The sequence below is a fragment of the Crinia signifera genome, chromosome 8 (assembly GCF_055691185.1).
Source record: "Crinia signifera chromosome 8, ASM5569118v1, whole genome shotgun sequence".
Lineage (NCBI taxonomy): Eukaryota > Metazoa > Chordata > Amphibia > Anura > Myobatrachidae > Crinia > Crinia signifera.
Genome location: NC_139224.1, coordinates 180122053 through 180136523, shown reverse-complemented (window position 1 = coordinate 180136523; position 14471 = coordinate 180122053). Strand labels below are relative to the sequence as shown.

General features: G+C 48.6%; 1 protein-coding gene across 1 annotated transcript in view; it reads right to left on the bottom strand.

The window, feature by feature from the left end:
• The window catches only part of SLC1A7 (solute carrier family 1 member 7), a 199393-nt gene that overhangs the window by 14658 nt on the left and 170264 nt on the right, over positions 1-14471 (bottom strand). The window contains 2 exon segments of the mRNA XM_083157919.1: positions 382-516; positions 5333-5527. Coding sequence (XP_083014045.1) covers positions 382-516; positions 5333-5527 — 330 coding nt within the window.

Genomic DNA, 14471 nt, shown 5'->3' with positions numbered 1-14471 from the left:
CAGGCGGTACCATCTGCGTATCAGTCTCAGGCGGTACCGTCTGCGTATCAGTCTCAGGCGGTACCATCTGCATATCAGTCTCAGGCGGTACCGTCAGTTTATCCATCCCAGGCAGTAATGTCACCGTCAGTATAGTAATATCTCCGAGTCCCATATGATGAGATCCTACAGATTGGAGCCGGTTTGGGCAGGGAGCTGACAGCTGCAAGTACATTTACAGAGAATATCTGGTGATCAGCTCCTTGCCCAGAAGAGCTTACACTCTATGGTACACACTACCATTAGTTTTAGACAGAAATATTTTTGTCAAATCAAACAGTAGACAGACAGACGGACAGTAGACAGACAGACGGACAGTAGACAGACACAGATAACACTCACAGTGCCCAGTCCACTGCGATGATGAGAGTGATGTCATCAGTGGGCAAGCCAACAGAGGTCAATACAATCACCATGGTTACCAATCCAGCTTGGGGTATCCCAGCTGCCCCAATACTGGCTGCTGTAGCTGTAATGCTGCGGAGTAGAAGCAGAAGACAAGCATGTCACATGAGATCACACACAATATACACTGGGGTGTGGGGGATCTGGACGCAGGCACACGTGTGTATTATTCCCCATGTGGGAGCTGATCTATAATCAGAGAAGTGGGCAGGAAAGTTTCCCATATAAGTAGCCATAACACCAGTGACCGACGAGGTGAAGAACTCTTGTTATCTTGTTACAATGATACAAGAGCTAGGGCAGGGGTGGCCAAACCTGTCCTCAAGATCTACCAACGGTGCATGTTTTCCAGGGAACCTGTGGATCTATAGTAGGAATGGAAGCAGCAGCTTTGAAAATGTGACCGTTAGTATTGACTACAGCTGTGCAGCAGATCGGTGATCTGGAAAACATGGAAAGTTGGTAGATCTCGAGGACCGGTGTGGCCAAACCTGAGCTAGGGTAAACGACTGTCTGGGTTTTATACCACACCCATATACACGGCAGGAAAGGAGCAGGATCTCAGCAAGAAATCCACATTCTGATGGGTCAGAACTTCTCCAGAATGGCAGGACTTGGTGTGCTCCTGCTGTACAGAGGCTAATATCAACCAAAAGTGGCTCAAGGAAGGACAACCAGTGTCCACCACCAAAAGTACCACAATGGAGATGTGAGAGTCAGAACCAGACCATTGAGCTCAATAGTGGACAGAGGCCTCGTCTTTTACATCATACTGACGGCCAGGCATGTGTGCGTCATTACCTGGGGATAAGATGTCACCATGGGAAGAAGGCAAGCCAGCGGATGCATTGTTCTGCTGAGAACCTTCAGGTCATGCGAATAACAAGTCTGAGCCATGAAAGCTCCACCTCGTAGCTTTCAGGATGTACAGGATCTGTGGCTAACATCCTGTGCCAGATACCACAAGGCACCCACTGAGGTCTTCTCTAGCCCAGGGTTTGTCACCCGCTGAGGTATTCTGTAGCCCAGGGTTTGTCACCCGCTGAGGTATTCAGTAGCCAAGGGTTTCTCACCCGCTGAGGTATTCTGTAGCCCAGGGTTTGTCACCCTCTGAGGTATTCTGTAGCCCAGGGTTTGTCACCCGCTGAGGTATTCTGTAGCCCAGGGTTTGTCACCCGCTGAGGTATTCAGTAGCCAAGGGTTTCTCACCCGCTGAGGTATTCTGTAGCCCAGGGTTTGTCACCCTCTGAGGTATTCTGTAGCCCAGGGTTTGTCACCCGCTGAGGTCTTCTGTAGCCCATGGTGGGTAAAAACTGAGGTCTTCTGTAGCCCATGGTGGGTCAACCACTGAGGCCTTCTGAAGCCCATGGTGGGTCTGAGCCATCTTGGTGGCACAAGGGGGACTTACCCAGGCAGGTGGTTGTAATGGTATGGATGATCGGTGTACAGTACATACGTCCCATAATATATTCCCTACAATATTATAGTACTGTCCACGCCAGTCCTGGAGAACATTTATATTTATCACATCTCCATGTATAATGGATGTGTCAGCCCATCCTTATTCCCTATGTATATTGTAGAAAAGATATGCAGGTGTTGGGTGAGATGCGGGTGACAGGTGATATACAGGTGCGATGCAGGTTAGATGCAAGTGACAGGTGAGATGCAAGTGACAGATGAGAAGCAGGCGGCAGGTGAGATGCAGGTGACAGGTGAGATATAGGTGACAGTTTAGATGCAGATGACAGGTGAGATATAGGTGACAGTTTAGATGCAGGTGACAGGTGAGATGCAGGTGACAGGTTAGATACAAGTGACAGGTTAGATACAAGTGACAGGTTAGATTCAAGTGACAGGTGAGATACAAGTGACAGGTGAGATACAAGTGACAGGTTAGATACAGGTGACAGGTGAGATACAAGTGACATGTTAGATGCAGGTGACAGGTGAGATGCAGGTGACAGGTGAGATACAAGTGACAGGTGAGATGCAGGTGACAGGTTAGATACAGGTGACAGGTGAGATACAAGTGACATGTTAGATGCAGGTGACAGGTGAGATGCAGGTGACAGGTGAGATACAAGTGACAGGTGAGATGCAGGTGACAGGTTAGATACAGGTGACAGGTGAGATACAAGTGACATGTTAGATGCAGGTGACAGGTGAGATGCAGGTGACAGGTGAGATACAAGTGACAGGTGAGATGCAGGTGACAGGTTAGATACAGGTGACAGGTGAGATGCAGGTGACAGGTGAGATGCAGGTGACAGGTGAGATACAAGTGACATGTTAGATGCAGGTGACAGGTGAGATGCAGGTGACAGGTGAGATACAAGTGACAGGTGAGATGCAGGTGACAGGTTAGATACAAGTGACATGTTAGATGCAGGTGACAGGTGAGATGCAGGTGACAGGTTAGATACAAGTGACAGGTGAGATGCAGGTGACAGGTGAGATGCAGGTGACAGGTTAGATACAAGTGACAGATGAGGTACAGGTTAGATACAAGTGACAGGTGAGATGCAGGTTACAGGTGAGATGCAAGGGACAGGTGAGATACAGGTGACAGGTTAGATGCAGGTGACAGCTGAGATGCAGGTGACAGGTGAGATGCAAGTGACAGGTGAGATACAAGTGACAGGTGAGATGCAGGTGACAGGTTAGATGCAGGTGACAGGTTAGATACAAGTGACAGGTGAGATGCAGGTGACAGGTGAGATGCAGGTGACAGGTGAGATATAGGTGACAGGTGAGATATAGGTGACAGGTGAGATATAAATGACAGGTGATATGCAGGTGACAGGTGAGATGCAGGTGACAGGTTAGATACAAGTGACAGGTGAGATGCAGGTGACAAGTGAGATGCAGGTTAGATACAAGTGACAGGTGAGATGCGGGTGATAGATGAGATGCAGGTGACAGGTGAGATACATGTTAGATGCAGGTGACATGCGGGTGACAGGTGAGATGCAGGTGACAGGTTATATGCGGGTGATAGGTGATATGCGGGTGACAGGTGAGATGCAGGTGACATGCGGGTGACAGGTGAGATGCAGGTTACAGGTGAGATGCAGGTGACAGGTGAGATACAGGTTAGATGCAGGTGACGGGTGATATGCGGGTGACAGGTAATATGCGGGTGACGGGTGATATGCGGTGACAGGTGAGATGCAGGTGACAGGTGAGATGCAGGTGACGGGTGATATGCGGTGACAGGTGAGATGCGGGTGACAGGTGAGATGCGGGTGACAGGTGAGATGCAGGTGACAGGTGAGATGCAGGTGACGGGTGATATGCGGTGACAGGTGAGATGCGGGTGACAGGTGAGATGCGGGTGACAGGTGAGATGCGGGTGACAGGTGAGATGCAGGTTACAGGTGAGATGCAGGTGACAGGTGAGATGCAGGTGAGATGCAGGTACAGGTGATATGCGGGTGACAGGTGAGATGCAGGTTACAGGTGAGATGCAGGTGACAGGTGAGATGCAGGTGACAGGTCAGATACAGGTTAGATGCAGGTGACAGGTGATATGCGGGTGACGGGTGATATGCGGGTGACGGGTGATATGCGGGTGACAAGTGATATGCAGGTGACGGGTGAGATGCAGGTGACGGGTGATATGCGGGTGACGGGTGACAGGTGAGATGCAGGTGACAGGTGATATGCGGGTGACAGGTGAGATGCAGGTGACAGGTGATATGCGGGTGACAGGTGAGATGCAGGTGACGGGTGATATGCGGGTGACGGGTGATATGCGGGTGACAGGTGAGATGCAGGTGACAGGTGATATGCGGGTGACAGGTGAGATGCAGGTGACAGGTGAGATGCAGGTGACGGGTGATATGCGGGTGACAGGTGAGATGCAGGTGACAGGTGATATGCGGGTGACAGGTGATATGCGGGTGACAGGTGAGATGCAGGTGACAGGTGATATGCGGGTGACAGGTGAGATGCAGGTGACAGGTGAGATGCAGGTGACAGGTGAGATGCAGGTTAGATGCAGGTGACGGGTGATATGCGGGTGACAGGTGAGATGCAGGTGACAGGTGATATGCGGGTGACAGGTGAGATGCGGGTGACAGGTGATATGCGGGTGACAGGTGAGATGCAGGTGACAGGTGATATGCGGGTGACAGGTGAGATGCAGGTGACAGGTGAGATGCAGGTGACAGGTGAGATGCAGGTGACAGGTGAGATGCAGGTTAGATGCAGGTGACGGGTGATATGCGGGTGACAGGTGAGATGCAGGTGACAGTGAGATACAGGTTAGATGCAGGTGATGGGTGATATGCGGGTGACAGGTGATATGCAGGTGACAGTGAGATACTGGTTAGATGCAGGTGATGGGTGATATGCGGGTGACAGGTGATATGCAGGTGACAGGTGAGATGCAAGTGACAGGTGAGATGCAGGTGACAGGTGAGATGCGGGTGACAGGTGATATGCAGGTGACAGGTGAGATGCAAGTGACAGGTGAGATGCAGGTGACAGGTGATATGCAGGTTAGATGCAGGTGACGGGTGATATGCGGGTGACGGGTGATATGCGGGTGACAGGTGATATGCAGGTGACAGGTGAGATGCAAGTGACAGGTGATATGCGGGTGACAGGTGAGATGCAGGTGACATGTACATGCGTTTCCTGGTGTGTGGCAGCAGAGACGTGGTCTGTGTCACTGGGGACATGTGCAGTAGTAGTGGCCATACGATGGTGTAGCACAATGTCACAAGCAGGGCCCTCTGTCCTGGTGTTTCTCTATGTAATGTCATTATGTATAGATATTAATGTGTGAGTGTCGCCCTCTTGCTCTGGGCTATGGAATAGCAATATGGGGTATAACAGAGAAGCATTGGCCATATTCAGGGGCCGTCACCGTCTATTATACCTTATGGTAATGAGCTGCCCGAAGTCTAGCTCGTAGTTGTTCACTTGTGCGATAAAGATGGCGGCGACGGCTTCATACAGCGCAGTCCCATCCATGTTGATGGTGGCCCCGACAGGCAGCACAAACCTGGCGATGCGGCGGTCTATGTGATTGTTCTCTAGCAGACACTTGAATGTTATTGGCAGCGTGGCAGAACTAAAAGACACAAAGGAGTCGTGTTACGTGGCATGTGGTGGGGACACAAATGTTCCATGTCACTTAGATATGCGTGCCCCCTCGGAAGGAAGTGGGCGGGCAGCTGGTATACGTCATCACGGGTCGATTACCATGGAAACGCCCATCATTTACATGGGAACGCCCATAAAATGATGGGCGTTCCCATATGCGGGACTATCCTCCGCCGCCCCATGCCCCCCCCCGGCAGCCTTCGATGCGTGCACCCAGGGAACAGTCCGTTCGCAGTGGCTGCAAGCACCGGGCGTATGCACAGAAATGCTGCGGCGCATGCGCCAAAACATCTTTCCCCGTTTGAATGAACGCTGGCTGCAAATGGACCAGAATAAGGTCCATAAACTCAAATAACACAACATTTCTACATAGCTCCCACACACATACACTATGGCCCTTATTCTGGTTTACTCGCAAAGGCAAATTCCTTCTCAAATGGACAAAACCATGTGCACTGCAGGGGGGCAGATGTTACATGTGCACATGGGCCCTTATTCTAGTTGATTCGTATGGATGCGTATTTCGGACGGCCACCGAGTGTTCTTAGCCCGGCCTACCGTACGGATCGCTCACACTGTCGGAATGCGGTAAGACGCCGAATGTACGGACCGCGAGTGGATGTTTCATGTGATCACCTCCCCCATCTGTGGGAACCTCCCCCATCCTCTGATGGTCGCTGACCATCGGATGATGGACCGAGGGGGTCAGACAGCTCCGAGTGCTGCAGACCACTCGGACATGTTTCCGTATGAAAGCAGGGATATGGGCGGGCAGCTGGCATCCGGCTATGTCATATGTTCTCCCCCCACACGTGCGTCACGGCCGGATTACCATACATACGCCCAGTGTTTTCATGGGAACGCCCATGAAATGAGGGGAGTACGCATATGGTAATGAGCCCAACAAGCCCTTCACGCCCCTCTCCACCCCCTGCTCGGATGGGTCCGACCAATCATTTTCTGCACGGAATTCACACCGAGGTGTTCTCACATGCGCAAAACACAAAACATTGGCTGTCCGAACGCACACGCAGCGGTCCAACTCAATCAGAATAAGGGCCATGATTTTGTCCATTTGAGGAGGGACATCAGTGCACTGCCGGCCCCGGGCGGGATGTGGGAACGTCCCGAGGTATGGTTTATTACGGTATGATAATGTGGTGGGTGTGACTGGTCTTGGAGCGGGAACCCAGAGGTAAACAACTGTAACCACATCTCAGGACACCGTTTGAGCCAACCAATGATCACCAGTGTACTGGATATGTACCACCCTGGACCAATGGAAGAAGGGCATACATTCCCTATTGTACTATTGTATAACAGGGTATGGTCCTGGGCAGGTGACACACACCTTTCTCGGAGGTCATCTTGCTAGATGGCCTGGATCCAGGAGAACAAACACATGTATTGGTTGGAGCTGTCTGATGTTATTAATCAGGGCATAAAGTGGTCATGCAGAGGTGGGGAACTCATTTCTTTATGCCACCTAATTACACCCCATCCCCTTCCCCCATTAGCCAGTGGTAGGGTTTTTGTTACCCCCCTGCAAACTAGAATACTTTCCTGTGAGAATTACTGTGCAGAATGTTCCACCTGACCACAAAGCACGGCAGGCAGTGGCACAATTTAGGCTATATAGTGTTGCCTGTCCTCTCTATCTGGCTGCCGACTTGCACTCACACGGGAGCGCGCATCGGCAGCACATCGGGCTCGCAAGCCCTAAAAAAGCATGCGATCTGCATGCGATATGGCTTCCGATGTTCACTATATCGGCAACATCGGAAGCCATTGCGTCTATCTGTGCGATTAGTGTGTATATGCAGGATTGCTGCCTTTATGGCTATAAATATACTGCGCGTTCCTAGCGGACATCTTGGCTTAATACAATTGGGCCCTTATTCAGATCTGATCGCAGTACAAATGTGTTCTCAAAATGGGCAAAACCATGTGCACTGCAGGTGGGGCAGATGTAACATGCGCAGAGAGAGTTAGATTTGGGTGGGGTGTGTTGAAACCGAAATCTAAATTGCACAGGGTTGCCTACCCTCCCAGAATGGCCGGGAGTCTCCCAAAAATCGGGACCCCCTCCCGGTCCCCCGGAAGGGAGGACAACCCTCCCGGATTCAGGGGGGACCCCCGCTGCGCCCTTGATCGCGGCATTTAAATGCTGGCAATCCACGGGTCTCAGAGGAGGGGGCGGAGCAAAAATAGCAAAATCGCGTCATTTTAGCCCCGCCCCCTTTACAGAGATTTGTAAATTCCCTTGTTTACCATCATGGGGGTGGGGCTTAGCGACGTCACGCTCAAGCCCCGCCCCCGAGCAGCTTCTCCCGGAGAGGAGAATATTAAAGTCTGCAACCCTGAAATTGCAGTGTAAAAATAATGCAGCCAGTATTTACCCTGCACAGAAACACAATAACTTGCCCAAATCTAACTCTCTGCAAATTTTACATCTGCCCCACCTGCCGTGCACATGTTTTTTCCCATTTTGAGAACAAATTTGTACTGCGATCAGATCTGAATAAGGGCCTTAATGTGAACTTCACAGCTGGGGGCTCTTCCGGGTCACCTCACACCGTGGACTTGCAGGGCTATAGGTGTTCCCCTGTATTGTTGCCATAGGTTATAAATAGTCATTGTAGATTAGATCTGTCCAGAATCGGATAAGTTTCCTGTTTCCCAAGTGTTTAAAATTGATAAAGTGTTTAAAGTCTTATTGTTAGCGAAAATTCGCAAAATATTTGCATTTCATAAGTGAAGCTTCGTTCCTGCCTAAGAGCTTAGGTAGCACGTAGTGGCAGCATCCAATACTACAATACAATACAAGTACAGTGCTGGGTGCGGCCCGCCATGTGCAAAGGTACGCAGCGATTCACAGTTACACGTGTCATACGTAGTACAATAGTACATGGACGCGTATACAGCCACGCACAGGTGCACACATGGACGCACAAAAGGCGGTACACATGATTGCATATTACGCAGGCGGAAGTTAGCCGCATAATAGAAATTGATTGTTAAGGTGGGACAAAGCATATTGTAAAGGTAACTATCGGATTTGGAAGCAGATACTATAATACTTTGCTCTAGAGGTGACACAACCATTTTTCTGTACAGAAATGATATGTGTGAGTGGATTGATCCCGTCGGTGTAAGCAGAGACTAGCCACCTCACGGAGTTATTGCTATTGAGGCACGCAGTGCGGAATGTGATTTTTGGTGTTAAGTTCCGGCTGTGGAGCGCAGTTAGAGAAATCGACTCCCATTATCGTAGGGTGTATAGATAACATGTATGTATAAGCCGTGCGATTGGACCACACGTGTGTGTGTGACACGCAGTGCAATTTGCGTAATTGCGGCATCATCATGCGCTGTGTTTGCATACACAGACGTGATTTGTGTAAAGAGAAGGAATGTTCCCTAACACTCTCCTGGTGGAATTCCATAGGAAGGCTCAGTGACGTTTCCCAAGCGGAATTCCAGTGCTGAGGGGTCTGGTAGGGTCCTCGCTGGGTAAGCGGGACATCACAATAAGTGTGGGCAGTGGTAGTGTCCAGAGGAGGCGTCAGCCATTTAGTGCTTGTGTTTAAAAAGTCCACAATGGCAGCTAAGAGGCGTTCAGGAGCCAGGGTGCAGGCTGAGTAGTAGGGGCCAAAGGCTCCGCTGGTTTTGTGATGCATAGAAAATATGGTCCATTCGCAGAAGCTTTTTGTAGTTATTACGTATGACTGCTGATTGTAGCACAACATTCCCTGGGTTGGTAGCTGTGATCCTGAGGTGTTCCACACTGTTAGAAATAAGATATGTTTGATCAAATCAAAGAAACTACAATGACTGGTTGAATATGTGGCAAAAAGAGGGGGAACAACTCAGTAGCGCAGCGGTTACACAAAGTAAAAGCGAACTAAATGCGAGCGAACCACTTTTATGTTGTCTTAAATGTGAACTAACTACATTTTTCTTATATTAACTAAACATTTTTTTCTCTACAGAACTTCCTACAAGTCAATCTCCTGAAGAAAATTGGAAATGATAAGAAATACCATGTCACATCTGAGGGGTGACTCTGGACTGCAGCTGGAGTCTTTATACTAACAGTCTGTGGAGGAACCCCTCACTGGGAAGGTAGAGTCTCTGAATGACTGGATGAGCCAGGGAATAACTGGTAAGTATGGATATGCTCAGATAGAGTAGAACAATGACGAGAGCCGCTGTGTAAGGTCACTGCAGGTAAGTATGGATATGCTCAGATAGAGTAGAACAATGACGAGAGCCGCTGTGTAAGGTCAGTGCAGGTAAGTATGGATATGCTCAGATAGAGTAGAACAATGACGAGAGCCGCTGTGTAAGGTCAGTGTAGGTAAGTATGGATATGCTCAGATAGAGTAGAACAATGACGAGAGCTGCTGTGTAAGGTCAGTGCAGGTAAGTATGGATATGCTCAGATAGAGTAGAACAATGACGAGAGCTGCTGTGTAAGGTCCCTGCAGGTAAGTATGGATATGCTCAGATAGAGTAGAACAATGACGAGAGCTGCTGTGTAAGGTCAGTGCAGGTAAGTATGGATATGCTCAGATAGAGTAGAACAATGACGAGAGCCGCTGTGTAAGGTCAGTGCAGGTAAGTATGGATATGCTCAGATAGAGTAGAACAATGACGAGAGCTGCTATGTAAGGTCCCTGCAGGTAAGTATGGATATGCTCAGATAGAGTAGAACAATGACGAGAGCTGCTGTGTTAGGTCAGTGCAGGTAAGTATGGATATGCTCAGATAGAGTAGAACAATGACGAGAGCCGCTGTTTAAGGTCAGTGCAGGTAAGTATGGATATGGTCAGATAGAGTAGAACAATGACGAGAGCTGCTGTGTAAGGTCAGTGCAGGTAAGTATGGATATGCTCAGATAGAGTAGAACAATTACGAGAGCTGCTGTGTAAGGTCACTGCAGGTAAGTATGGATATGCTCAGATAGAGTAGAACAATGACGAGAGCCGCTGTGTAAGGTCAGTGCAGGTAAGTATGGATATGCTCAGATAGAGTAGAACAATGACGAGAGCTGCTGTGTAAGGTCAGTGCAGGTAAGTATGGATATGCTCAGATAGAGTAGAACAATGACGAGAGCTGCTGTGTAAGGTCAGTGCAGGTAAGTATGGATATGCTCAGATAGAGTAGAACAATGACGAGAGCCGCTGTGTAAGGTCAGTGCAGGTAAGTATGGATATGCTCAGATACAGTAGAACAATGACGAGAGCCGCTGTGTAAGGTCAGTGCAGGTAAGTATGGATATGCTCAGATACAGTAGAACAATGACGAGAGCCGCTGTGTAAGGTCAGTGCAGGTAAGTATGGATATGCTCAGATAGAGTAGAACAATGACGAGAGCCGCTGTGTAAGGTCAGTGCAGGTAAGTATGGATATGCTCAGATAGAGTAGAACAATGACGAGAGCTGCTGTGTAAGGTCACTGCCGGTAAGTATGGATATGCTCAGATAGAGTAGAACAATGACGAGAGCCGCTGTGTAAGGTCAGTGCAGGTAAGTATGGATATGCTCAGATAGAGTAGAACAATGACGACAGCCGCTGTGTAAGGTCAGTGCAGGTAAGTATGGATATGCTCAGATAGAGTAGAACAATGACGAGAGCTGCTGTGTAAGGTCAGTGCAGGTAAGTATGGATATGCTCAGATAGGGTAGAACAATGACGAGAGCTGCTGTGTAAGGTCACTGCAGGTAAGTATGGATATGCTCAGATAGAGTAGAACAATGACGAGAGCCGCTGTGTAAGGTCAGTGCAGGTAAGTATGGATATGCTCAGATAGAGTAGAACAATGACGAGAGCCGCTGTGTAAGGTCACTGCAGGTAAGTATGGATATGGTCAGATAGAGTAGAACAATGACGAGAGCTGCTGTGTAAGGTCAGTGCAGGTAAGTATGGATATGCTCAGATAGAGTAGAACAATGACGAGAGCCGCTGTGTAAGGTCAGTGCAGGTAAGTATGGATATGCTCAGATAGAGTAGAACAATGACGAGAGCCGCTGTGTAAGGTCAGTGCAGGTAAGTATGGATATGCTCAGATAGAGTAGAACAATGACGAGAGCCGCTGTGTAAGGTCACTGCAGGTAAGTATGGATATGCTCAGATAGAGTAGAACAATGACGAGATCCGCTGTGTAAGGTCACTGCAGGTAAGTATGGATATGCTCAGATAGAGTAGAACAATGACGAGAGCCGCTGTGTAAGGTCACTGCAGGTAAGTATGGATATGCTCAGATAGAGTAGAACAATGACGAGAGCCGCTGTGTAAGGTCACTGCAGGTAAGTATGGATATGCTCAGATAGAGTAGAACAATGACGAGAGCCGCTGTGTAAGGTCACTGCAGGTAAGTATGGATATGCTCAGATAGAGTAGAACAATGACGAGAGCTGCTGTGTAAGGTCACTGCCGGTAAGTATGGATATGCTCAGATAGAGTAGAACAATGACGAGAGCCGCTGTGTAAGGTCAGTGCAGGTAAGTATGGATATGCTCAGATAGAGTAGAACAATGACGACAGCCGCTGTGTAAGGTCAGTGCAGGTAAGTATGGATATGCTCAGATAGAGTAGAACAATGACGAGAGCTGCTGTGTAAGGTCAGTGCAGGTAAGTATGGATATGCTCAGATAGGGTAGAACAATGACGAGAGCTGCTGTGTAAGGTCACTGCAGGTAAGTATGGATATGCTCAGATAAAGTAGAACAATGACGAGAGCCGCTGTGTAAGGTCAGTGCAGGTAAGTATGGATATGCTCAGATACAGTAGAACAATGACGAGAGCCGCTGTGTAAGGTCACTGCAGGTAAGTATGGAGATGGTCAGATAGAGTAGAACAATGACGAGAGCTGCTGTGTAAGGTCAGTGCAGGTAAGTATGGATATGCTCAGATAGAGTAGAACAATGACGAGAGCTGCTGTGTAAGGTCAGTGCAGGTAAGTATGGATATGCTCAGATAGAGTAGAACAATGACGAGAGCCGCTGTGTAAGGTCAGTGCAGGTAAGTATGGATATGCTCAGATAGAGTAGAACAATGACGAGAGCCGCTGTGTAAGGTCAGTGCAGGTAAGTATGGATATGCTCAGATAGAGTAGAACAATGACGAGAGCCGCTGTGTAAGGTCAGTGCAGGTAAGTATGGATATGCTCAGATAGAGTAGAACAATGACGAGAGCCGCTGTGTAAGGTCAGTGCAGGTAAGTATGGATATGCTCAGATAGAGTAGAACAATAACGACAGCCGCTGTGTAAGGTCAGTGCAGGTAAGTATGGATATGCTCAGATAGAGTAGAACAATGACGACAGCCGCTGTGTAAGGTCACTGCAGGTAAGTATGGATATGCTCAGATAGAGTAGAACAATAACGACAGCCGCTGTGTAAGGTCAGTGCAGGTAAGTATGGATATGCTCAGATAGAGTAGAACAATGACGACAGCCGCTGTGTAAGGTCACTGCAGGTAAGTATGGATATGCTCAGATAGAGTAGAACAATGACGACAGCCGCTGTGTAAGGTCAGTGCAGGTAAGTATGGATATGCTCAGATAGAGTAGAACAATGACGACAGCCGCTGTGTAAGGTCACTGCAGGTAAGTATGGATATGCTCAGATAGAGTAGAACAATGACGAGAGCTGCTGTGTAAGGTCACTGCAGGTAAGTATGGATATGCTCAGATAGAGTAGAACAATGACGAGAGCCGCTGTGTAAGGTCAGTGCAGGTAAGTATGGATATGCTCAGATAGAGTAGAACAATGACGAGAGCCGCTGTGTAAGGTCACTGCAGGTAAGTATGCATATGCTCAGATAGAGTAGAACAATGACGAGAGCCGATGTGTAAGGTCAGTGCAGGTAAGTATGGATATGCTCAGATAGAGTAGAACAATGACGAGAGCCGCTGTGTAAGGTCAGTGCAGGTAAGTATGGATATGCTCAGATAGGGTAGAACAATGACGAGAGCTGCTGTGTAAGGTCACTGCAGGTAAGTATGGATATGCTCAGATAGAGTAGAACAATGACGAGAGCCGCTGTGTAAGGTCAGTGCAGGTAAGTATGGATATGCTCAGATAGAGTAGAACAATGACGAGAGCCGCTGTGTAAGGTCACTGCAGGTAAGTATGGATATGGTCAGATAGAGTAGAACAATGACGAGAGCTGCTGTGTAAGGTCAGTGCAGGTAAGTATGGATATGCTCAGATAGAGTAGAACAATGACGAGAGCCGCTGTGTAAGGTCAGTGCAGGTAAGTATGGATATGCTCAGATAGAGTAGAACAATGACGAGAGCCGCTGTGTAAGGTCAGTGCAGGTAAGTATGGATATGCTCAGATAGAGTAGAACAATGACGAGAGCCGCTGTGTAAGGTCACTGCAGGTAAGTATGGATATGCTCAGATAGAGTAGAACAATGACGAGATCCGCTGTGTAAGGTCACTGCAGGTAAGTATGGATATGCTCAGATAGAGTAGAACAATGACGAGAGCCGCTGTGTAAGGTCACTGCAGGTAAGTATGGATATGCTCAGATAGAGTAGAACAATGACGAGAGCCGCTGTGTAAGGTCACTGCAGGTAAGTATGGATATGCTCAGATAGAGTAGAACAATGACGAGAGCCGCTGTGTAAGGTCACTGCAGGTAAGTATGGATATGCTCAGATAGAGTAGAACAATGACGAGAGCTGCTGTGTAAGGTCACTGCCGGTAAGTATGGATATGCTCAGATAGAGTAGAACAATGACGAGAGCCGCTGTGTAAGGTCAGTGCAGGTAAGTATGGATATGCTCAGATAGAGTAGAACAATGACGACAGCCGCTGTGTAAGGTCAGTGCAGGTAAGTATGGATATGCTCAGATAGAGTAGAACAATGACGAGAGCTGCTGTGTAAGGTCAGTGCAGGT